Source organism: Chiloscyllium plagiosum, chromosome 32 (assembly GCF_004010195.1).
Source record: "Chiloscyllium plagiosum isolate BGI_BamShark_2017 chromosome 32, ASM401019v2, whole genome shotgun sequence".
NCBI lineage: Eukaryota > Metazoa > Chordata > Chondrichthyes > Orectolobiformes > Hemiscylliidae > Chiloscyllium > Chiloscyllium plagiosum.
The window spans coordinates 28,150,425-28,176,476 of NC_057741.1; the positions used below are offsets into that span (position 1 = coordinate 28,150,425).

The 26,052-nt window shown below is 42.4% G+C and overlaps 1 protein-coding gene across 3 annotated transcripts in view; it reads left to right on the forward strand.

Annotated features, from left to right (window-relative positions):
• Nucleotides 1-286: 286 nt before the first annotated feature.
• fut10 (fucosyltransferase 10) overlaps nucleotides 287-26,052 on the forward strand; it is a 66,921-nt gene continuing 41,155 nt past the window's right edge. Inside the window, exons 1-2 of one of the 3 annotated variants that reach the window (XM_043674314.1) lie at nucleotides 287-429; nucleotides 4,095-4,233. In XM_043674314.1, coding sequence (XP_043530249.1) covers nucleotides 310-429; nucleotides 4,095-4,233 — 259 coding nt within the window. In that variant the 5' untranslated portion in view covers nucleotides 287-309. Of the gene's footprint in view, nucleotides 430-4,094; nucleotides 4,234-12,098; nucleotides 12,379-26,052 lie in introns of those variants that run through there. The other 2 variants (XM_043674313.1, XM_043674315.1) reach the window with 2 other exon arrangements.

Genomic DNA, 26,052 nt, shown 5'->3' on the forward strand with positions numbered 1-26,052 from the left:
ATTTTTAATCAAATTGTTCAGATGTGTCACGTCACATCTCTGAAGCAGGTTGGTCTCGAACCCAAACCATCTTGCTCTTTTGAAGAAGAGACTCAGAAAAACTTCCGCCAAATGAATGAGAGAGGTCCAAGTCACATGACGACGCTGGGCGGGGGAGCGATGGGGCGAAGATGATTGACAGCCCGCGCAGCTAGTCAGCGTGCAGGACATCCGTAGCGTCACAAAGAAGGTTCCCTGAGTGACATCCAAACGAACCAATGGCAGCAGTGCGGGGCGGGGTTGGCGATGTATCCTTATTTTTGTTACACAATGGACGGGGAGTTGTGGCCGAGGGGCGAGCGGCGCCGGGGAGGCAGGATCGGCTTCAGACCACTCTGGCTTTACTGCCTCTGCTGTTCCGCTCTGTTGTTTTTCATTGTTACCCTGCAGGTTAGCTGATTCTACTCCGTGCTTGTCGCTGCTGTTGTCCCTCGGGGTGCGTTGGTCCCATTGTCACATCCAGCCTCTTTTCCACTCTCCGATACAGTTCTTCTGGAAACACACAGAGAGAATTCAGGAGAAGCCCGGTTCACGTTTCGACTGCGATACAACTCTTCTTTGTCTCGGAGTCGAAACGTTAACTCTGTTTTCCTCTTCACAGATGCTGCCAGACTTTCTCCAGCGTTTTCTATGTTTCAGATTTCCAGCATCCACTGGATTTTTTTAAAACATGAATTCTTCTCTTGTCCAACTCGGCTATCTCTTGGCCTTTTTATAATGTTCACCTTGAACAGTTGGGGCGCCCAGTTACCAACTGGGTCTTCAGCTGAAAGGACTCATTTCTGTCTGATCGTGCACAATTCTAAGGGAAACTGGCACAGAATTGTTATTGCTGGCGATCTGAAAAAAAAGTTATAAAGTACACGGAAAATACTGAAGCTACTTAGGATTGCCAGCACCAATTCTGATGAATGTTGACCTGAAACGTTAATTCTGTTCACTTTCCACGTTGCTCACTATTTACAGCATTTTCTGTGTTTTTTAATTCATTCAGCAAGTGGTCTACATTAATTTGTCGAGCTGTGTTTTACCTTCTCTGCCAGTGTTACAGCTACTACTGGACAGATACAATGAAAGAAAAGAATTGCATTTGTATGTCTTTGTGTCCTCTGATCACGGCAAAGTGTATTCTGTTTTCAGGTTCACTGGGGTACTTCTGTAAGGTTGGGCTTGGAATTTAAGGCCAGAGAATTTGACTGGCAGTGTGTTCTGATGTAAGATTTTTACTGTATTATGTAACATGCATGAATGCTTTGTCTTTATGAATAATGTATAGTGGCTTATATTTAGTTTAATGATTTATATTTCAAATATGAATGCAGAACCCCCAGTGCAGATGAGCTTGGTACAAAAGGCATGCAGGAGTTAACTGGAAAACATAAGTTGGACATGCCGGTGTTGGACTGGGGTGTACAAATTTAAAAATCACACAACACCAGGTTATAGTCCAACAGGTTTAATTGGGTGCACTAGCTTTCAGACTGCTGCTCCTTCAGGTGGTTGTGGAGTACACAATTGTAAGACACAGAATTTATAGCAGAAGTTTACAGTGTGATGTAACTGAATTGATACTTTGAAAAATACCTTTATTGTTGGTTAAGTCTCTCATCTGTTAGAATGACCATGATAGAAGTGAAACTAGAATGGTCATTCTAACAGATGAGAGACTTAACAAACAATCAAGGTATTTTTCAAAATATCAATTCAGTTACATCACACTGTAAACTTGTGCTATAAATTCTGTGTCTTACAATTGTGTACTCCACAACCACCTGATGAAGGAGCAGCGCTCCGAAAGCTAGTGCGCCTAATTAAACCTGTTGGACTATAACCTGGTGTTGTGATTTTTAATTCTTGGAAAACAAGAATGGGTAACCACTTTTTAATTTGAAAGTTTAATTTAACCTGTCAGTGCATGAATATTTCAAACCAGTTGTGACGCTTTCAGGTGAACATTTTAATGTATGTACTACAGTCACAAAATTTCACTGCTTATTTTGCTTTATAGTAGAAAAGTTGTTGAACCTCCATCGATAGGTGGGACGTATTTGCTGTCATTGGAAAAGAAAACGAGTAAATAATCATTCCTCACAGCTAAGTTGTGAGTTGTCTTATTGACGACTAAGTTGTCCTCATTCTGTCACTATCTTTTCTATTTGCCATTGAGCAGCAAGCCTTTCATTTTTCACGAGAAAAAGCTCCCACTTATGATTTGTCCATTTTGTCTTTGCTGAATGAAACATTAGAAGGATTTGCTGTCCTTGAAGATTTCTCCTTTCTTCAAAGGAGAAACCAGTTTTCTTTTTTTGAAAACAAAACTTTTAAGCTACAGTTGCCACTAAGCTCTTTGTCTCCAATTTCATTCTGATTTTGAGGTCCACTTTGGTCTGCAGATTAACCCCAGGGGCTGCCCGCTTCCCTATTACCATGTATGTACTCGCTGACATTTTTTTATTAAAGGTTACGTGAATGTGGCAGATTTGTTTTGTGCACCTAACCTTTCAAAACTGCCAATGCGAACCTGGAAAACTGTCCAATACCTTTAGAGGAGCTAACACTTCCAGAAGATAATTACCAATTAAAAAACATTCCCAATTGTTGGTTTATCATATTTCGCCTTACCAGGAAAGTAGGTGTGAGCAGCTTTTCAGCTGTTGGGATTTAGAACAGTCCCTTACTTTGACAGCAAAGGGACGTTTTCCTCTCTTTCCAAGCATTGTTATCGTAATTGTCTGGGCATCCTTTCCCCTGACACCCCAGTTTCTTCCAGCTTTCCTTTCAACCATTCATTCACATGGGCACACCACGTTTTGCCCTGTCAGATTCTGCTTGCATGTTGCATTTCTTCTCCTGCCACTTTTTTAGGTATTTTTAATCAAATTGGGAGATGTCATTACACACCTCTGGGGTATATGGGACTTGAACCTGGCCTTCCTGGTTCAGAGGTTGCGATACTACCCCTGCACAAGAGCCTTCCTGCCCTTTTGTAATGCTGTCACCTTCTCCCAGCTCTCTCCCTCATGTTTTATTCCCTCACATCTTACATCCTACTCCTTACACTGTTGCATTCTGTTGGTGTATTGACACTGAAATACTGTCTATCATCATTGATTTGCAATGCACTGCCTTCAGTAATCACCTGAAGCAATTGTCAGACTTGAGCAGAAGGACATTACACAGTTTGTGTAAAATGTGACTCATCAGGTCAGGCAACATCTCTGCAGACTGAAACAGAGTCAGCATTGTGAATCTGATTGAAGACGATCCTGATTCTAAGCATGTTGCTTAATTCTTACCAGAGATTAAAGATACCAGATGAAGCTAGGCACAGAACCACTCTCAACCCTGATCTATAATCAAAGGTACTAATTGTAAGATTATTCCCTCGTAACTGTACAATGCAGTTGTGTGCCTATCTTAGAAATACCTTTGATATCCTCAGCAGACATAGAAATGAGGTATTCAAACAGTTCCAAGTGCTTCTGCATTTCATGACCAATCATTGAAAATCCTTATGGTGTCCACCATAGCAATTTTTTTTTCAAATTCTACTTTCAAAAGGGTATTTTCTCTCCCCTGCCACCAAGCCATTGTCCAATCCCTCTCCATTAAAAAGAATTGAAAAGGCAACCTTTATGTCACATCAGTCACCATTGTCCCAGCCAATAACCTTTTGAAACTATCTCCTTGAGGCAGTATCTTAGAAGCTGCTTCAGTTTGAGTAGAGTTAGCTTGGAGCTGTGTTAGTGTGCAGAGTGTGAGACTTTGCATTGATAAAAACTTTGCTATGTGCTTGGTCCACCCATGAAATCAGTTCTCTATGTAAATGTGCAAAAGTCCCACCATATCTGGAGCTTGCACAGGTCAGCTTATGTATATAGTCATGATATAGCGTTTGCAAATTCTACTAATTTTGCTTGCTTAATTAGTTTATTTCTTTATAAATCCTAATAACTTTGAGCTCTGTAACCTAAGCTTTTTTTGTGCTATGAATAACAATGTTACAATAATCGCTGAAGATGCTTGCTATTGACCATTTTGCTCTCTTCTTGCAGGCTGCGCCCTACAGTAGCTTACGATTTCTTCCGGGCTTTCCTTTCTCTCTGAGCAGCTTCCACCAGCTCCTGTCTCCTGTTGCTGATCCTGTAGTTTACAGATGGCGGACTCTGTTCCAATTCCACTCTGTTCTTCCTGGTATATACAAAATGTAGTGTGACACATTTTATTGTTGCTGCTAACTTGCACTTGCATGTAACATGAAATTGTACAGCAAGTTTTGAGAAGATTTGTAGCTCAGGTTGAGGTTCTGGATGTAGATTTGCTTGCTGAGCTGCAAGGTTCATTTCCAGACGTTTCGTTACCTTACTAGATAACATCTTCAGTGGGCCTCTGGCGAAGTAATGCTGAAAATTCCTGCTTTCTATTTATATGTTTGGGTTTCTTTGGGTTGGTGATGTTATTTCCTGTGGTGAAGTCACTTCCTGTTCCTTTTCTCAATGGGTGGTAGATGGGGTCTAACTCGATGTGTTTTTTGATAGAGTTCAGGTTGGAATGTCATGAAATTGTACACTTGAAATGCAGTAGCATCCAAGGCTATGGGCCAAGTGGTGGAAAATGGGATTAGAATAGATGTATGTTTGATGACTGGAGCAGGTTTGATGGGTTGAAGGGTCTCTTGCTGTGCTGTAAAAAAATTCTCTGACTTCATAACTAACAGTAATGCTATAACTGAAGCAAAGTACTGGGAACCTGAAATAGAAGCACAAGATGCTAGAAATGCTTAGCAGTATCGGTGACAGTGGCATTGTGTTAAAGCAATCCAGAGATCCAGATTAATTTTCTCAGGACATGGGCTCAAAATCACAGCAACTAGTGGAATTTAAGTTCAATTAATAAATCTGTGTTATTAAAAACAAAAGACTGGTCCCAGTTTCATGGATTATCATAAAATCCCAACTGGCTCCCTAACCTTTATTCATTCACAGGATGTGGTCATCATTGGCCAGGCATTTATTAACCCAGAGGACAGTTGAGAGTCAGCCACATTCCTCTGGGTATGTAGTCACACATCGGGCAGACCAAGTAAGGAAGGCAGTTCCCTTACAGGGGAAAATCAGTGTATTTTTTTCCCCTGACAATCAGCAATAGTTTCATGACCATCATTGGACTCTTAATTCCAAACTTGTATTGAATTCAAATTCCGCAATAGGCCTTGACAGGATTTGAACCTAGGTCTCCAGAACAGTACCTGGATCTCTGGATCTCTGAAGAAGGGCTTATGCCCGAAACGTCGATTCTCCTGTTCCCTGGATGCTGCCTGACCTGCTGCGCTTTTCCAGCAACACATTTTCATCTCTGGATTAATAGTCTAGTGATAATAACCTGTAGGCCATTGCCTCCCATTTTCAGAGAGTAAAATTCTTATTTGGTCTATGACTCTAAACCTACAACAATGTGGTTGGCTCTTAATTGGTATCTGATATGATTCGAGAAAGCCACTCAGTTCAAGAGTAATAAGGGATAGGAAAAAATGACAGAGACACACATCCCATTAAATAATTAAATACAAAAATCTACGGAGAGGGAAATAAAGTTTGCATTTTGAGCTTATGATCTTTCATCTGAGCTGGAAGAAGATAGAGTCATAGTGATGTACCGCATGGAAACAGACCCTTCGGTCCAACCAGTCCATGCCAACCAGGTATCCCAACCCAATCTAGTCCCACCTACCAGCACCTGGCCCCATATCCTGCCAAACTCTTCCTATTCATATACCCATCCAAATGCCTCTTAAATGTTGCAATTGTACCAGCCTCCACCACTTCCTCTAGCAGCTCATTCCATACCCATACCACCCTCTGTGTGAAAAAGTTGCCCTTCGGTCTCTTTTATATCCTTCCCCTCTCACCCTAAACCTATGCCCTCTAGTTCTGGACTCCCCAACCCCAGGGAAAAGATTTTGCCTATTTACCCTATCCATGCCCCTCATAATTTTGGAAACCTCTATAAGGTCACCCATCAGCCTCCGACACTCCAGGGAAAACAGCCCCAGCCTGTTCAGCCTCTCCCTATAGCTCAAATCCTCCAACCCTGGCAACGTTCTTGTAAATCTTTTCCGAACCCTTTCAAGTTTCACAACATCTTTCCGATAGGAAGGAGACCAGAATTGCATGCAATATTCCAACAGTGGCCTAACCAATGTCCTGTTCAGCCGCAACATGACCTCCCAACTCCTGTACTCAATACTCTGACCAATAAAGGAAAGCTTAGAGCTCGAGCATTTTCTAAGTACATTTGAGTTAAGTGGTGGTGGTATTGTAAGGATGAACAAAAGCGATGCAAGACTTGTCATAAGCAAGAATTGTTAAATATCATTGGAGATAATAGTGCAAGAGGGTATTGGGGCAAGAAAATAAATACACAATGGGACCTGAGGAGGTAGTGGGTAAAGCAGTGTCTGCTGTCCCAAGAAAATGGGAGCAGTAGTTATGATCTAATTCCTTTGAAGCCTAAAGTTGTCTAAAACCAAAGATGTAAAGTGCCTGATCAAAAGGTGAGTAAAAGATTTCTCAAGTTTCCATTGAATGTTCTTCGAACATTGTAAGAGGCTGAGGACAAGGAAGTCCAAGGATGATTGGGACAGCGAACTGAAGTAGCAATAGCAGTGCTTTAACAGAGATATCACCAGGAGCTGAGTGGCAAAACTTTTGAATGATCTTTTAATCAATATTGTTAGTTGTTTCTCATACAAGCAAGATGTTTTATCTTAGTTCTTGTTGACTGAAACAGTATCAGAACTGGCAAAGTGAGACTTGTACTAGGATTTAGTTACTAATTCTCAGTTTTGGTGATTTGTGTATGAAAGGAATCAATACTATAAATGTAGATGAAAACATCTTTTAAATAATGTGGATGTGACAATGAGAAAATTGTTATCTGCTGGAATGTGCCGCTTGGAAGGACCCAGAAGATTCAACTTCCAAAAAGGAATTGAAAGAAAACTTGGAAAGTAGATGTTTGTGGGGCTGTGGGAAAAGATGACGGAAGTAGAATTGATTAGATAGCTCTTTCAAACAACTGGCATGTACACAATAGACCAAATGGCCTTGAACTGTGCTGTGTGAATCTATGATTTATCAGAGATTGTGAGTGAAGACTTTGTCAGCTGTGTTTAAGATTGAGCAGTGATATAGATGAGCCTCACAGTTTCCTTGGGCTGTGCTGTTTTGTCTGTGCCTAGAGAAGGTTAGAATAAGAAAAAAAAACACCTGTAGTCTGCTTAGACCTCTCCTTCCAATACTGTTATGACCTCCTATTTTGTTGTTAGATCTCCAGAGTGATCACCTAACCTGGAGGGGAGCTGAAAATGTGTTGCTGGAACAGCGCAGCAGGTCAGGCAGCATCCAGGGAACAGGAGAATCGACGTTTCGGGCATAAGCCCTTCTTCAGGAAACCTGGAGGGGAGTCTCCTGAAAGTCAGAAGTTCTTTAAGGATCACTCTACTTTGGCGATAAATTGCACAAAACCTTCAGAAGATCCAGTTCATTTTATAATTTATGTAGGAGGTCAAACCATAAATGTAGGTGAAATGAGATGGATCAGGGTGTGCAGATAGAATGGGCTCTTTATTTGGATTGAAACTTTATTGCTGGAACAGCACAGCAGGTCAGGCAGCATCCAGGGAACAGGAGATTCGACGTTTCGGGCACAGGCCCTTCTTCAGCCTGTGCCCGAAACGTCGAATCTCCTGTTCCCTGGATGCTGCCTGACCTGCTGTGCTGTTCCAGCAATAAAGTTTCAACTTTGATCTCCAGCATCTGCAGACCTCACTTTCTCCTCTTTATTTGGATATCCTACGTTCCTTCCTTATACTCATGTGTACCTTTTGCAAGTTTGGTAACATCTCCAAACCTGCTTACTTTGCATTCAAATGACTTATTGAAACCCTAGTGACAGCAGAGTTTATTAAGAAAACTATCTATTTAAAATAAAAAAAAGTCTAGCTGTTTAGGAAGGTCATCTTCTCTATTATGGTGATTCTTTCCTTTGTAGCAGGCATCAGTTTCTTTAATGTGGAAATGTTGGATGGAAGGGTCAACTGTAGTTTGACCTGGAGTTTGAATTTAATGGCGCATAACAGTGTGTGAAGGCAGTCTTTTGCTGACAATAACTACACTGTGATTTATAAACGTGAGCTTGCTTTATCCGCAATTCTCAGAAAAAGATTGCCATCACTATGAAGCAGCTGTTGAGGGTCGAGAGTGGGATTTGGTGCAACTTGTTTTTTCCCATTGTTTGTGCATTTGATGCAATAGGGCTAATTGCATTGGGGCTAACTATCATTGGCTTCACAAAGAGTTTGCTTTCCATCTCCAGGGTAACTCCTTAACCTTTATTATATTTTATCTCCATTCCGTGTCATGATGCTGAGAATCAGATAAAATATATATTATATTTGAAAGCTATATTAAAAATAATAGGTGCTAAATAGTTAAATTAACATTCACACTTTTTCTTGACCTTCTTCCTTGGTAGGGGGGGGGAAGCTTTTGTATCTTTCCGATCTCTCAATTTACTGAACCAGTCAGAAGCCCTGAACTATTCAAATTCAGAAATGAGCATTTTTCTTTCATATAAACATTTGTCAAGCTATGAATAACTTGATGCCTCCTTGTCAAAATACAATTGCCTCTTATTCTCGTTCAGCTGTTTCTTGCCTCGTCAAAAATAGACTCCTCCGTTTCTTGTCAACCTGCTCCCCTCCCATCATTCCCCAGACCCTGTCCGCAGAATCTGTGTCTCTGTAAAGTGCCTTGGGACTGTCACCCCAATTCAAAAGATTAGAAATTGAACTTGCTAGACTTTGTCACTGCGGATTTAATAATTGATGCAAAGCTTTTAGACATTATGCTGATCCAGTGTTGTGGAGCAAGCTGGGCCTTTCTAATGATGAGATTCTTATTGAGCAATGATTTGAAGCCTTTAATACCCTTTATTGCACGAGGAGCCATGAGTTATAATGCACAAGTGAAAGTCCTGATTGAAACAATCTTCCTGAACATGTATTCCAGTAACTGAGAATAAAACTCCCAATGCACACACTGCTTAAGGTCTCAAATACAATCTCTGCTGAGGGCTTTGAAAATGTTTTTTCTGAAAGTGTCTGAATACTCTTTGAAGCGATGAATATGGTTATTAAAGAAGCACTTGTCTTTTAAAAAAAAATGCATTCTGAAGCATAATTATTTCTTTGACTAGTCAATACTTGGGGGCAATTGGTTAAAATTTGGCTTTCCCAATATAACTTGGAAATTCATGAGGCTCCTTGTATGATAGGTTTTTAGTGGAAACTATTAAAGCAGTTTGTGAAGGGATTATTTTTGCTAATGACTTGTTACGAGTTAGATTGTCTCTAATTCTAAGCTAAACATGTTGCTTTTGATACTGTAAAGAAATTTGGCTTTTGTCTTGAAATATCTTGTTGAATGTTAAATTAATTCAAAGTGCTGAATAGCAGAAACATTGAGAGTTATGATTATATTCCCTACAGTATGGAAATAGGCCATTTGGCCCAACAAGTCCACACTGACCCTCTGAAGAGTAACCCACCCAGACCCATTTCCTTCCGACTAATGCTCCTAACAATAATTAGCATGGCCAGTTCATCTGACGTGCACATCTTTGATCTGTGGAAGGAAACCAGAGCACTAGAAGAAACCCACACAGAAACAGAGAGAATATGCAAACTCCACACAGACAGTCGCCCAAGACTGGAATTGAATCCAGGTCTCTGTGCTGTGAGGCAGCAATGCTAACCGCTGGGCCACTATGCCGCCCCCTGTTATGTTCCATAGCTTTGAACTTTCTGTGCTGTTGTTGAAATTCTGTATTGTTTCCAGTTAAAGATTGAATATAACAAATTATTTAACTTCAGCAATGCACTGAAGGCTAGGTCATCACATGCTTTAGATGGTGCGTGTTGTATCTTCACCTTTGGAATAATTCCCTTTAAAAACTCAAATTATAAATGGGCTGAGTGCTCAGAAGTTATCAGTATGACCACAGCTATCTGCATTGTAGCATTTGAGGCATAGGTTTTGTCTGGAGAGTTCTCCTTACTGTATATATTAGCTTAGCTGTAAATAAAAGCTCACCAGAGATCTTCAAGTAAACTGAAACTATCATTTATGTTACATTTAGATAACACATGATATCGTTACAGTATGAGCACGAATTGAAGAAAATACACAAGTACTGAAAGTAGTTTATTGCAACTTTTTCTGAAATCAATAATATTGATTAGAATATAAGTTCTCCTGGATGTGGAAAGTTAGTGCTTTAAACAAGGTTCCATGTTGACTGTTTGGTATGTGTTCCAGTGTTCCATTATCAGCACTCTCTCTTTGAGATGACTGATTTTCTACAGCCCTCTGTTGATTGTGGGGCCTGCAAAAAGCCTTATCTCTGAATTCTCTGACTGAGTAAGAGGGAGAAATAATTGCTTTGAGAGCGTTAAGTGTGCAGATGGGAAGACATATGGGTATGTCGGCACAGTCTGAATGTCAAACAGATGAACAGACCGTTGAGTGAGATGTTATGCTTTAATGAAGAGCTGCAATATTAGCTGTAAATATCCAAATTTTCTTGTAGCTAAGCCTTTGCTAAATGGCTTAACATGATTCGTTGCCAAGACAAATAATTGATATAAAATATCATGAATGCTATGAATTTAATAGAGCAGAGAGGATAAAATTCTGGCAGCTTGGATATGTTTCATTGTCATAAAATACATTGAAATATAAATTTGGTTTCTCTCTCCTGTCATTCAAAAGCAACATTGCATTAACCAGTCAAGATAAGAAATTAAGCATCTGTTCATTAGTAAGAGAAAGTATATATCTTCAAAAGTAAATGTCTACTGTTAAAAATGTGTGTTTAAAATTGAGTCTTGAATTAGTGACTATTTCTGCCTCATGAACTAGTAGATAACAGGTTCAAGCCCCATTTTAATCATCCCCGGCAAACAGGAGATCAGAACTGAGGCCCGTGAATAATGGGTTAAATTCCAGTGGGATACCCTTTCCCAACAGGAGCAGAGTGAAGCCTTGGTCTATCTTCTCCATCTTATCATTGTATGCCTGAGCTGTGCTCAAAAGCATATCTGTGTAAAAGGGAAAAGGAGACATTGTCACAAAAATAGTCCAATGTGATCTGCTGGAGGTAAATGCAATGGAAGAAATGGCTTGGAAGAGGAGAAAGAAGACTGCTTGTGTAGCTCGGTGTTAGACTTTGTTTTTTAATGCTCCGAATGAGTACCTTGGGACATTTGGTTATGTTAAAGGTACTGTCTAAATACATATTGTTCAGTTGCAAACACAGGTATTGGTCAGAAATCTGTTAGAGTTGTTTTTTCATTCTTTAGAGGTAACTATAGCTGACAGGGCCAGCATTGATTACCCACCACTCATTGCCGAAGGGAAGATAGTGGTCAGACACTCTTTTGAACTGCAAGCCAGTGATGTGCAGCTATGTTCCTGTATGGTTTTGAGGCAGTGACGGTGAAGGAGCGGTGATATATTTTCAGGTGTGAGTGTTATGTGGCTTGAAGAGGGAATTGTAGGTGGTGGTGTTCCCATACATTTGCTGTCTTTCCCCTTCTAGGTGGTGCAGGTCGTGGGTTTGGAAGGCGCTGGTGAAGGAACCTTGAGTTGCTGCAGTGCATCTCGTAGCTGTGCACACTGCTGCGACTGTGTCTTGATGACGGAACCAGTGAATGCTTCATGGATAGGCTGCTTTGTCCTGGATAGTATCCAGTTTCTTGAGTGTTGTTGGAGCTGAACTCATTGAGGCAAGTGGAGGCAGACGTGTGCCTCGTAGCTGGTGGACAGAGTATGTCTATGTTTTAGGAAACTGTTACTGCAGGGTGTGATTAGTTTTGCTGCGTTTTAGTACTTTGAGCTGTTTGCTAGCAAAGAGAGTGGGATTAAGAAATGAAACACTATTGCGTGCAGTTCAAGACTGTTGTACCAATTCCATGATTTGAATGTTCCTGTTCGCAGGTGGTGGTTGAACTAGGACAATTTGAAAAAAAAGAAGTCAAAAGTGAGAAGGTGCACAGAGAAGGACTGGTGGTTGTGAATCAGATGAAAGAAACAAATGGTTTACTGAGCATCGCAAAAACATATTCCGATGTGGGCATCCAACATCCCATTATCGTCTGGTGGTCTCCACTGACAGGTGAATTGGGCAGAATCGGTCAGTGTGGAGCAGATACCTGTTACTTTACCATAAATAAGACTTACCAAAATCATCAGATGACAAGAGCGTTCCTCTTTTACGGTGAGTTTTTGTTCAGTTCCTGGTCTGCCGTGAGAATTTGAGATACGTGTCTGTAAACTGTACGAGGGCAGTGATGTGTGGTGTAGGAGAGAGGAGCTGAATGTTGATATGAATAAACATGAGCACATCCATCTATCGTGACAAGCTGGCAGATAAAGAATTGCCCAGATTGCTTTCCAGTTCTGGGTCCACAGCTTCGCAGATTACCACAGCTCAAATGTATGTTTTGAGAACTTTTCAAATGTTACCAGATATCTGTTTCTCCCATTCTTTCAAGAAATGAGTTCTAGTTCCCCACCTCCTTCTGGGTGAAATGATTTACTTTCAAAACCCTACTCATCCTCTTCCACTTCAAAGACTTTTATGCACTCCATCCCCCCGCCATATCCAAGGGAAATGGGGCCACCCCCTCTTTTGTAACAGTACCCCTCATAATTTTATTCATACTTAATGAAATCTCCTCCCATCCTCTTCTATTCTGAAGAAAACCAACTAATCTATCCAATCATTCCTCTTGGCTAAAATTCTACAGTTCAGCAACAGACTTGCTAGTCTCTTCTGGTGCAATCATATCTTCTGCATTCACATATGGTAAATGTGAAAAATAGATGGAAAATGTATTTGGCACTTGTTTTCTTGAAGTGAATTGAAAAAGGAATCAGGCAGAATGCATTGGGGGTGACCCATCTTTACATTAGATTAGATTACTTTACAGTGTGGAAACAGGCCCTTCGGCCCAACAAGTCCACACCGACCCGCCGAAGCGTAACCCACCCATACCCATGCATTTACCCCTTACCTAACACTACGGGCAATTTAGCATGGCCAATTCACCTGACCTGCACATCTTTGGACTGTGGGAGGAAACCGGAGCACCCGGAGGAAACCCACGCAGACACGGGGAGAACGTGCAAACTCCACACAGTCAGTCGCCTGAGGCGGGAATTGAACCCGGGTCTCTGGCGCTGCGAGGCAGCAGTGCTAATCACTGTGCCACCGTGCCGCCCATCTATTGCCACCTTTTATATATTCCCATCAAAACTGAACTTCACCATTTCATCACACAGATCCTTAGAGGGTTGAACAAGCTTCAGAGTGATTTTGGGGTTTTGTATATAAAAACAAGGGAATGTTGCCCTATGAGTGATGTTAGCTAGACTTGGGGAATTTTAGAGGCTTTATTGAGCACCATTTTTGGAAGGATATTGGAACCGTGGCAATGATATGGCAAAGACTCAATGCAGGTAGTTCTCCTATGACACTGTAGTTTTGTTCCAGTGAAACCTCGCCTAATAGAAAATCAGTCAGTAAAAATAATGGGGCCTATGGGAAATGTGGGTTTGGGGCAGACCAGCCAGGAATATCACTCACGATCGCTGAAAAATCACTCTAAAGTCTAATTCAAAGTATAACGCAGCCTGAATGAAGGTTGAAATCATATTTATTAATGAAACAAATGTAAATTTAATACAGTGCATTTAAAAAATGTAACAAAGCAGCTCTCAATGTAATAGCTCTCACAGCTGTTCTGTCGTCAGCTGACATTAGTGCTTGTGCAGGACAGCACAGAGTCAGTAACGCCGACATTGGCGCATGCACAGGACAGCACAGAGTCAGTGGTTCTGGCATTGGCGCATGCACAGAATAAAGTATACAAACCAATCCTTGCTGGAATCACGTTATTGCCAACAGAGGTAAGTGTTCTCTAAAATATCGTTGCCTAATTCTTCAGCGATGTTATAGCCAAATTGCACTGCCGAAACACGCGTTATCCCAGGACTATTAGTCGAACAATAACAGGAATAAGAGGATCATGTTATGAAAAATGGTTTTAGACAATTGGGACTATTCCCTATCTCTTCCCCCCCCCCCTCCCACCCATCACCCTGGGAGCATAGGTTTAAAAGTGAATCAAATAAATATATTCAAGGTAGTACATGGCATTGACGTAACTTTGGGATATTTTATGATATTAGGGGTGTTCTAAAAATACAAGCAGTTGTTAAATCATGTAAGATTACCAACACTCATTGTAAATGGAGGCTGCAACTCCAAGTATCGTGAAAAGATTGGAAAGGGAACTTTGAACTTTTTTAAAAACATGCTGTGCTTTGGTGATTCATTTTAAGTCTGAGTTTGATAAATTCTTAACTCCATTCACCCATCTTAACTCTGTACCGTTTTATACCTTTGGCGAGAAAAACTCCTTTCAATCTGACTGAATTACAGAGCAAGTACAAGATCCTCATTGAATTCAATTGAATTGAGTTCGCTTTTTGTCATGTCCAGAAGTGAGTGGGCGGCACGGTGACACAGTGGTTAGCACTGCTGCCTCACAGCGCCAGAGACCCGGGTTCAATTCCCGCCTCAGGCGACTGACTGTGTGGAGTTTGCACGTTCTCCCCGTGTCTGCGTGGGTTTCCTCCCACAGTCCGAATATGTGCAGGTCAGGTGAATTGGCCATGTTAAATTGCCCGTAGTGTTAGGTAAGGGGTAAATGTAGGGGTATGGGTGGGTTGCGCTTCGGCGGGGCAGTGTGGACTTGTTGGGCCGAAGGGCCTGTTTCCACACTGTAAGTAATCTAATCTAATCTAACAAAAAGTTTATCAGTCACCACTTATGGTGCCATTTTAGATACAAAGATATCGAGGTACAGATTCTTGGTACAAAGCAGAAAAACAAAGTTTTGAAAGATTAAATACTACAGTCGTCCTTACGAAAAAATGTAAAAATAAAGAAACACAGTGAACAGTTCAATGCCACAGTCCATGAGCACCTGGCCATGCTGGGCTCGCACTCCTCACAAGGGCTTGTTATCCCCAGCTTCAGGCTGGACCTCACCTCCCCTAGCTGCTTTCCCCCCCGCACTGGCTGCCTGATCCCGCTCTCATCTACACCTGTCCCTACAAACCTTACTTGCCTGAGAAATCTGGACGATGAGATCGGTGGCATGGTCTTCAGAGGGTCAGTGTGGACCTGATGGGCCAAATACATACATACAGATGTACAGCATGAAAACAGACTCTTCGGTCCAACCCGTCCATGCCGATCAGATATCCCAACCCAATCTAGTCCCACCTGCTAGCACCCGGCCCATATCCCTCCAAACCCTTCCTATTCATATACCCATCCAAATGTCTTTTAAATGTTGCAATTGTACCTGCCTCCACCACTTCCTCTGGCAGCTCATTCCATACACATACCACCCTCTGTGTGAAAAAGTTGCCCCTCAGGTCTCTTTTATATCTTTTCCCCTCTCACCCTAAACCTATGCCCTCTAGTTCTGGAGAGCTTGCCTATTTACCCTATCCATGCCCCTCATAATTTTGTAAACCTCTATAAGGTCACCCCTCAGTTTCCGACTCTCCAGGGAAAACAGCCCCAGCCTATTCAACCTCTCCCTCAAATCCTCCAACCCTGGCAACATCCTTGTCAATCTTTTCTAAACCCTTAAATGTTTTGTTTTATTCATTCACAGGATGAAGACGTTGCTGGCTAAGCCAGCATTTATTGCCCATCCCTAATAGCCCAGAGGGCAGTTAAGAGGCAATCACATTGCTGTGGGTCTGGAGTCAATGGCCTCTTTCTGCCCTCTAGGGATCCTATGATTCAGATGAACCTCCAAGACTCTTGGGGCATCCACTGTATTTAACTTCATTGATAGTACTGACTCATATTTATGGAAGAATTTCTGAATAATCTATGAGGAGCAATGTGAAGATTCCTGTTCATGAGTGAGGAAGTGATGGCTGGTACTGATTGTTTGAGCTGTGCCTACACTGACGAGGTTTACTTGGGCAAACTCTGGGATGGTTGGCAAGGTTGGTTGGATGTGAGTGAGCCCTGGTTGGGGTGTTGCTAGGTAGTCGCTAAGTGCAGCCTTCCCAAAGACTACAAGAGCTTGGCTATGCTGGGTGTATTTTCTTTTTGTTCAAATTGTGGCTTGTGGATTGAAATACAGAAGATCCTGAGGGCACTTGACAGAACAGATTCTGGAAGGATGTTCACCTTTGGGAGGGAACAGAACAAGGGGACACAACTTAAAAAAAGAGGGTCTTCTGTTGAAGATGGAGCCGAAGAGAAACGTTTTCTTTTCGATGGTAGAGACTTAGGATTCTTCCCCAGAGAACGGTGGAGGTAGTTTGTTGAATGGTTTTAAGGCAGAGGTGGCTGAATTCTTGACAAACAAGGGAATCAAAAGGAATCTGGGGCAGGCAGGAAAGTGGTGCTGAGGCCACAGTTGGATCAGGCATGATTTTGGGGAATGGTGGGGCAGGCTCGAGGGGCTGAATGGCCTACATCTCTTCCTAATCTGTCTGCTCATAAATGCCACGGCTGTTCTTGAGCGTCTTATCTGCAGTAGCACATCAAGGTAACACTGAGAACAGGATATGTGGCCAGGGTGGGAAGGAGTGGAACATAAAAGGAGGCACAGAGAAAGGTGGCTTGGTCTGTTATACCCTGCGCTGGCTGAAGATTAGCTACCCCGTCTAATCCTGCTTTCCAGCATTTGGCCTGTGGCTCTGCAGGTTATGGCACTATCTAGACAATTTTTCAATGGATTGAGTGTCTGCCTCTTTAGGCAGTGAAGTCCTGACTGCTACCACCCACTGGGTGAATAAACATCTGCTCACCTCTCCCATGCCTCCTAGTCACTGAGCATTCTGCTAAATTAACTAGCCTCTGACTGTATAAAGTCGCCTCTCAAATTTCACATGTCAAACCAACAGCACCTCCTGCTGTGTTCCATGGAAAATAATCCTAGCCAATCTTTCCTCGTTGTTCTTACATGCCCTGGATTTGATGGGATGCATCCTAGACTGTTAAAGGAAGTAGCTACAGAGGTAATGGATGCACTTGGTAATCTCCCAAGAATTCCTTTAGATTCTGGAAAAGTCTTGGAGGATTGGAAAACTGCAAATGTAACACCCTGATTCAGAAAGGGAGGGAGACAAAAAAAACAACAACCATATGCCATTTAGCTTAACTTCTGTCATCGGGGAAAATGTTAGACTATTATAAAATACTTGATGTAATAATAAAGTCTTTAGAAATCCAGAGTTAACTTGACTTGGTGAAGGGGAAATCATACAAAACAAATTTATTAGAATTACTTGAGAAAGTAACAAGCTGGATGGATAAGGGGGAATGAATAGATGCAATCTGTTTGGATTTCCAAATAGTGGTTCAAAAAGATAACTCATAGAAAGATGCCTACGAAGAGCCCATAGTGATGAGGAGAGCATGCTAATGTGGATAGAGGATTGGCTAACTCATAGAACAGAGTGAGTTGGGAAAAAGAGAGCGTTTTCAGGATGTAAACCTGTAAGTAGCAGAGAGCCACATGAGGCCACAATAATTTCCAATTTATAATAATGATTCGGATGAGGGAATTGTATGTACTATTCCCCTATTTGCAGATGATGCAAATTTAGTTTGGAAGGCAAGTGGTGAGGATGGCACAAGGTGTCTACAGAATGATATGGTTGAATGAATGGGCAAAAACTCGACAGATAGGCAATAATGTGGGAAAATGTGAGGCTATGCATTTTGACAGGAAGAACAGAAAGCTGAATATTATTTAAAGGGTGAAGTACCGCAGAAAGCTGAGGATTAAGGTGTCCATGTGCATCAATCACAAAAGGTTAGCATTGAAATTTAGCAAGTAATACGGAAGGCGAATAGACCATTAGTCTTCATTTCAAGGGAAGAGAAGATGAAAGTAGGGAGATCTTGCTAAAACTACACGTTTTACTCGTGAATCCATACCTTGGGATGCTGTAAACAATTTTGTTCCCTGGATCTGAGAAAAGGATATACTGCAATTGGAGGCAATCCAGGAATTTCACAGGGTTGATCCTGGATATGGAGGGATTTGCTGATGAGGAGAAGTGGAATAGATGGAGCCTGTTCCCTATTGAATTCAGAAGAATAAGGGGAAATCATCTTCAGTTATATCAGATTCTTAGGAGTTTGATGGGGTAGATGCAGAGATGTTGTTCCCCTGTAGGACCAGATGGCATAATCTCAGAGTAATGGGCCACCCATTTAGGACAGAGATAAGTAGGAATTTCTTCTCTGAGGGTCATAAGACTGTGGAATTCTTTACAGCAAAGGCCTGTAGAAGCTGGGTGGTTAAGTGTATTCAAGGCTGAGATTAAAAAAAAATCAATAATGAAATCAAGAGCTATTGGAGATAAAGGCAGGAAAGTGGAATTGAGGATTATCAGATCATGATGATCTCACTGAATGACTGAGCAGAGTGTGTGGACTGAAGGGTAATGTCTGCTTCTGTCTTATGGCCTTAATGTCTTAGGCTCATAAATTTCCTCCATACCCTTTCTAGGATTCTGGGTAATCCAAGATGGAGGACTGGAAAAAAAACAATTGTGGCTGTAAGAGCTGCTCTTTTTTTTTTGAGGTGTTTTCAGTGTTGGAGCTAATTTCCTTGAATTCTAGGGGCATTAATTACTGTTTTTTAAGCTGTTGCATTGTTTTGGAACTTTGGTGGGGAGGGGGAGAAAAGGATCAAAACAAAGGCATTCTAAAAAGGGAGACAAAGGCAGTGACCTGATGGGAAGTGAATCAAAGGAGGAAAAAACCTACACTGCTATCTGACTCTCCACAGCTACTGCCTCTGCTGTTTGACTTCAAGTACCTCTGGACATCAGAGTTTGTCTAAGGAAAATAAATGAGTAGCAAATTCCCAGCTGAAATCTGTGTGGGGAGATCACAACAGGGGAGCAGTTAAGTGACCAGTTTTTTTGGGGGGTAAATCTACAATAGTGAATTGAGTGAGTGGATTCTTTATGATTATATGTTTTTATTGAGATCTGTCTTTTGATTGAACTTTAAAAATGTAAAACATAGGTACTAAGTTAGCCTGGAGCAGTGTTTTTAGAGCAATAAGACTGTGCTAGTTTCTGGGTCTGTAGATTGTTAGGGTGAAAAGATGGCCTTTAGTAGAGTGATGTGTTCTTCTTGTTGGAAGTGGGAGGTTAGGGAGAGATTCCATGTTATTGATGGTTATGTCGAGACAAAAAAATTGCAGATACTGGAATCCAAAGTCGGCAAGCAGGAGGCTGGAAGAACACAGCAAGCCAGGCAGCATCAGGTGGTGGAAATGTCAACGTTTCAGGCGTAACCCTTCTTCAGGGCTGGGGGATCTGCAGATAAAGGGTTGTGAGGTTTGGGTGGGGAGAGGGGCGAGATGGTGAGACCTGCAACTCCCTCTACCCCCTACCCCAGTCCTGAAGTAGGGTTATGCCTGAAACGTTGACATTTCCACCACCTGACACTGCCTGGCTTGCTGTGTTATTCCAGCATCCTGCTTGTCTACTGATGATTATGTCTGGAGGAAGTGCGTGTGGTTGCGCATCCTTTCAGATTGCATGGATTGGTTGGTGCCGCAGTTAGAGGCAATAAGGAATTCACAGGAGCTGGGGGGAGTGTTGCATGGCAGTTAGAGGGAGGGAGATAAACTGAAAATACGAACAGGTAGATGGGTGACCTCCAGGAAAGATAGGGAATCATGTAGGGTAGGAGTCTCCTGTGGCTATCCCTATCTCGAACAATTATGCTGTTTTGGAAAAGATGGGAGGGGGTGATGAACTCTCAAGGGAATGCAGCACTTACAGCAAGGTTTCTGGTACTGAAACTGGCTCTAATGTAACAAGGGGTAGGTCAGGTTCCAAGGGATTGATAAAGGCACAGACAGATGTTTCTGTGGCTGACAGCAAGACATCAGAATGGTGTTGTCTCCTTGGTGTCTGGATCAACGATACCTTGATTAGATTCCCTACAGTGTGGAAACAAGCCCTTCGGCCCAACCAGTCCACATCGACCCTCCAAAGAGTAACTCACCAGACCCATTTCCCTCTGACTAATGCACCTAACACTATGAGCAATTTAGCATGGCCAATTCACCTGACCTGCACATCTTTGGACTGTGGGAGGAAACTAGAGCACCTGGAGAAAACCCACGCAGACACAGGGAGAATGTGCAAACTCCATACTGTTGCCCGAGGCTGGAATCGAACCTGGGACCCTGGTGCTATGAGGCATTAGTGCTAACTACTGAGCCACCAGGCTGCCCTCAGAGAGAGAGAGAGAGAGCAGGAAATTCTCGAAGGGAAGAGGGGCCAGCAAGAGGTCATTGTACATTGGAACTGGAGATAAGGATGAGAATCTGAGGAGGCAATGTACGAAGTTAGACATAATTTAAAAAAGAGATCTTTGAGGCTAGTAATATCTGGATTACTGCAGGTACCACAAGATAGTGAGGATTAGAATAGGAGGATAGAGCAGATGAATGTGTGGCTGTGCAGGGAAGAACCATTCAAATTTTTGGATCATTACGATCTCTTCTGGGGCTGAAGTGACCTGTACAAGAAGGATATATTGCCCCTGAATTGGAAGGGGACTAATATACTGCCAGGGAGATTTGCTAGAGCTGCTAATTGTCGGGGAGGGGATGGGGGGAAGTGCAAGGGAGGCTGGAACCCAGCGAGATTGTGAGGAAAGAGAGCAGTCTGACAAGGATACAGTTAGGAAAAGGAGTAAGTTAAACAGTCAGGGCAGGGAGGAATAAAGCAGAGAACAAGGTGAGACTGATAAATTGAACTGCATTTATTTCAATGCAAGAGCCGAACAGGGCAGGCAGATAAACTGAGGCTATGGTTAGGAACATGGGACTGGAATATCATAGCAATTACAGTGACATGGCTCAGGGATGGGCAGGACTGGCAGCTTAATGTTCTAGAATGCTATAGGAAGGGTAGAAAGGGGGGCAAGAGTGGAGGGGGAGTGGTGTTTTTTGATTCCGGGATAGTGTTAGGGCTGTAATTAGGGAGGATATTCCTGGGAATACATACAGGGAAGTTATTTGGGTGGAACTGAGAAATAAGAAAGGGATGATCACCTTTGTAGGGATTGTACTATAGACCCCTTAATAGTCAGCGGGAAATTGAGAAACAAATTTGTAAGGAGATCTCAGTTATCTGTGTCAATAGTAGGGTGGTTAAGGTAGGGGATTTTAATTTTCCAGACATAGACTGGGACTGCCATAGTGTTAATTGTGTATAAGAAGATTTTCTGATTCAGTATGTGGATGTATCTACTAGAGAAGTTACAAAATTTGACCTACTCTTGGGAAATAAGGCAGGGCATGTGACTGAGGTGTCAGTGGGGGAACACTTTGGAGCCAGTGACCATAATTCTATTAGTTTTAAAATAGTGATGGAAAAGGATAGACCAGATCTGAAAGTTAAAGTTCTAAATAGGAGGAAGGCTAATTATGATGGTATGAGGCAAGGACTTTCAAAAGTTGACTGGACATGGGTGTTCACAGGTAAAGAATGGCTGGAAAATGGGAAGCCTTCAGAAATAAGATAATGAGAGTCGAGAGACATTATGTTCCTATTAGGATGAAGGGCAAGGCTGGTAGGTGTAGGGAGTGCTGGATGACTAGAGAAATTGAGGTTTTGGTCAAGAAAAGGAAGGAAGCATATGTCAGGTATAGACAGCAGAGAGCAGGTGAATCCTTAGAGTATAAAGGTAGTAGGCATATGCATAAGAGGGAAATCAGGAGGGCAAAAAGGGGACATGAGATAGCTTTGGCAAATAGGGTTAAGGAGAATCCAAAGGGTTTTTACAAATACATTGAGGACAAAAGGGTAACAAGGCAGAGAATGGAATCCCTTACGGATTAGCAAGGCGGCCTTTGTGTGGAACCGCAGGAGATGCCAAATGAGTATTTTGCATCAGTGTTTCCTGTGGAGAAGGACATGGAAGATAGAGAATGTCGGGAAATACGTGGTGACATCTTGAAATATGTCCATATTACAGAGAAGGAGATGCATAAAAGTGAATAAATTCCCGGGACCTGATCAGGTGTACCCTAGACCTCTGTGGGAAGCTGGAGAAGTGATTGCTGGGCCTCTTGCTGAGATATTTGTATCATCAATAGTCCAATAGTCACAGGTGAGGTGCCAGAAGACTGGAGGTTGGCTAATGTGGTGCCACTATTTAAGAAATGTGGTAAGGAAAAGTCAGGGAACTATAGACCAGTGAGCCTGAAGTCGGTGGTGGGCAAGTTGTTGGGAATCCGGAGGGACAGGATATACATGTATTTGGAAAGGCAAGGACTGATTAGGGATAGTCAGCATGGCATTGTGTGTTGGAAATTGTCTCGCAAACTTGATTGAGATTTTTGAAGAATTCACAAAAACAATTGATGAGGGCAGAGCGGTGGACATGATCTGTATGGACTTCAGTAAGGCTTTTTACAAGGTTCCACATGGGAGGCTAGTTAGTAAGGTTAGATCACATAGAATGCAGGGAGCTTTATCTATTTGGGTACAGAAATGGCTCAAAGGTAGAAGACAGGGGGTGGTGGTGGAGGGTTGTTTTTCAGACTGGAGGCCTGTGACCTGTGGTGTGCCACAAGGATCCGTGCTGGGTCCACCACTACTTTTCATTATTTATATAAATTATTTGGATGTGAACATAGGAGTTATGGTTAGTAAGTTTGCAGATAACACTAAAATTGGAGGTGTAGTGGACCGCAAAGAAGGTTACCTCCGAGTACAATGGGATCTTGATCAGATGGGCCAATGGGCGGAAGAGTGGCAAATGGAGTTTAATTTAGGTAAATGTGAGGTGCTGCATTTTGGAAATGCAAACCAGAGCATTTAATAGTAATGTCCGAGGGAGTGTTGCTGAACAAAGACACCTTGGAATGCAGATTTACAGTACTTTGCAAGTGAAGTCACAGGTAGATAGGATAGTGAAGAAGGCTAGTGAAGGTATGCTTTCCTTTATTGGTCAGTACATTGAGTGCAGGGGTTGGAAAGTCATGTTGCGGCTGTACAGGGTGTTGGTTAGGGCACTTTTGGAATATTGTGTACAATTCTGGTCTCCTTCCTACAGGAAAGATGTTGTGAAAATTGAAAGGGTTCAGAAAAGATTTACAAGGATGTTGCCAGGGTTCAATGGTTTGAGCTATAGGGAGAGACTGAATAAACTGGGCTGTTTTCTGTGGAACATCGGAGGCTGAGGGGTGACCTTTCAGAGCTTTATAAAATCTTGAGGGCATGGATAGGGTAAAGGGCAAAGTCTTTTCCCTGGGATGAGAGGGTAAAGATATAAAAGGAACCTGAGGGGCAACTTTTTCATGCAGAGGGTGGTGTGTGTATGGAATGAGCTGGAGCAAGTGGTGGAGGCTGTTACAATTACAACGTTTAAAAGGCATCTGGATGGCGACATGAATAGGAAGGGTTGAGAGGGATATGGGCCGGGTCCTGGCAAATGGGGCCAGACTCATTTAGGATATCTGGTTGCCATGGACGAGTTGGACTGAAGATTCTGTTTCCCTGCTGGTATATCTCTATGACAGTCGTGCAATCATATTCCTTCTGTCATCATGTGACCGGAACTGCTCACAGCACTCAAGTTATCATCAAATTAATAATTTATATAGTTCTACTATAACTTCCCTGCTTTTATCTTCTATATCTCCATTAATAACAATGGTATTCCATATGATTTCTAAATGACCTTATGAACCTACCCTACTACCTTCACGGAGCTTTCAACATTTTCTCTAAGGTATCTTCCTTCACACATTTCAGTATTCTCCCCGTCGTTGTGCTTGCCTTCCCTTTGGCACTTATCTGCCCAATCCATTAATACTTTCCTGCACTCGGTAGGCATCCTACCTAACAGCCAAATTTTGTGCTGTATGCACACTGGTGGCACAGTGGCTCAGTGGTTAGCAGTGCTGTGCCTCAGCGCCAGGACCCAGGTTCAATTCCAGCCTTAAACGGCTGTCTGTGTGGACTTCTCCTCGCGTCTGAGTGGGTGTGCTCCCACAGTCCAAACCTGTGCAGGTTAGATGGATTGGGCCATGCTAAATTGTCTAGGGATGTACAGCTTAGGTTGTTATCCATGGGAGTTGGAGGGTGGGATGCTTTTCGGAGAGTTGATATAGACTCGATGGGCTGAATGGCCTGCTTTAACATGATAGGAATTCTATGATTTTAACTGCTCGATCATGCCCCCTACAGCAAAGTCCAAATTGTTGCATTATATCACAAAACGTAAGAGACCTCATACTGAACACTGCAACACCCCTGGAAACAGCCTTCCAGGGACAAAAACATCCATTAACAATTGTCCTTTGTTTTCTGCTGCTGACCAATTCTGTAAGTTCCCTGGACCCTTTGGGCTTTGTTTTCATTTAGCCAGACGATGGAACTGTGTCAAAAGCCTTACTCAAATCCATAAGATCGCATCAATAGCATAATCCCCATCAATCCTTACTGGAAAAAAAATTCAATCACGATCATCAAGCACAAACTTCCTTTATTAACCTTAACATTTCCATTCTAACCAAAGGCAGTGTGGAGCATTAACATGGGTGTAATTTCTGTTGCCACCTTGCTGTGATGTGTAGAGGTAATGGAGTTCTGTGTGGTTTATCTCAGAAACTACCATTTTATTTGTTGTTTGTCTTGGGGATAGTCCATCCCTTGTAATCATCTTCACTCGGCTTCTGGAGATAAGATATAATCCATGGGTGGCTGCTGATAATGTTTGTAAATCTTGGTGTGGAGGTGCCAGTGTTGGACTGGCTTTGGCACGGTCAAAAGTAACACGACACCAGGTTACAGTCCAACAAGTTTATTTGAAATCACAAACTTTTGGAGCGACACTCGTTCCTTGGGTGAAGATTTCACTTGACAAAGGGGCAGCGTTCCGAAAGCTTGTGATTTCAAATAAACCTGTTGGGCTATAACCTAGTGTCATGTGACTTTTGACTTTATATATCTCAACTGCTGTTGAGCAGCATTGCTATTTTCAACTTTATCACCCACTTGGTTGAGTGAAAGGTGAGTTATACGTCATAGAGTCAGAGATGTACAGCCTGGAAACAGACCCTTCAGTCCAACCCGTCCATGCCGACCAGATATCCCAACTCAATGTAGTCCCACCTTCCAGCACCTGGCCCATATCCCTCCAAACCCTTCCTATTCATATACGCATCCAAATGTTTCTTAAATGTTGCAATTGTACCAGCCTCCACCACTTCCTCTGGCAGCTCATTCCATACACGCACCACCCTCTGAGTGAAAAAGTTGCCCCATAGGTCTCTTTTATATCTTTCCCCTCTCACCCTAAACCTATGCCCTCTGGTTCTGGACTTCCCTGACCCCAGGGAAAAGACTTTGCCTATTTACCCTATCCATGTTCCTCATAATTTTATACACCTCTATAAGATCACCCCTCAGCCTCCGACGCTCCAGGGAAAACAGCCCTAGCCTGTTCAGCCTCTCCCTATAGCTCAAACCCTCTAACCCTGGTAACATCCTTTGTAAATTTTTTCTGAACCCTTTCAAGTTTCACAACATCTTTCCGATAGGAAGGAGACCAGAATTGCAGCAATATTCCAACAATGGCCTAACCAATGTCCTGTACAGCCGCAACATGACCTCCCAACTCCTGTACTCAATACTCTGACCAATAAAGGAAAGCAAACCAAATGCCTTCTTCACTATCCTATCTACCTCCGACTTCACTTTCAAGGAGCTATGAACCTGCACTCCAAGGTCTCTTTGTTCAGCAACACTCCCTAGGACCTTACCATTAAGTGTATAAGTCCTGCTAAGATTTGCT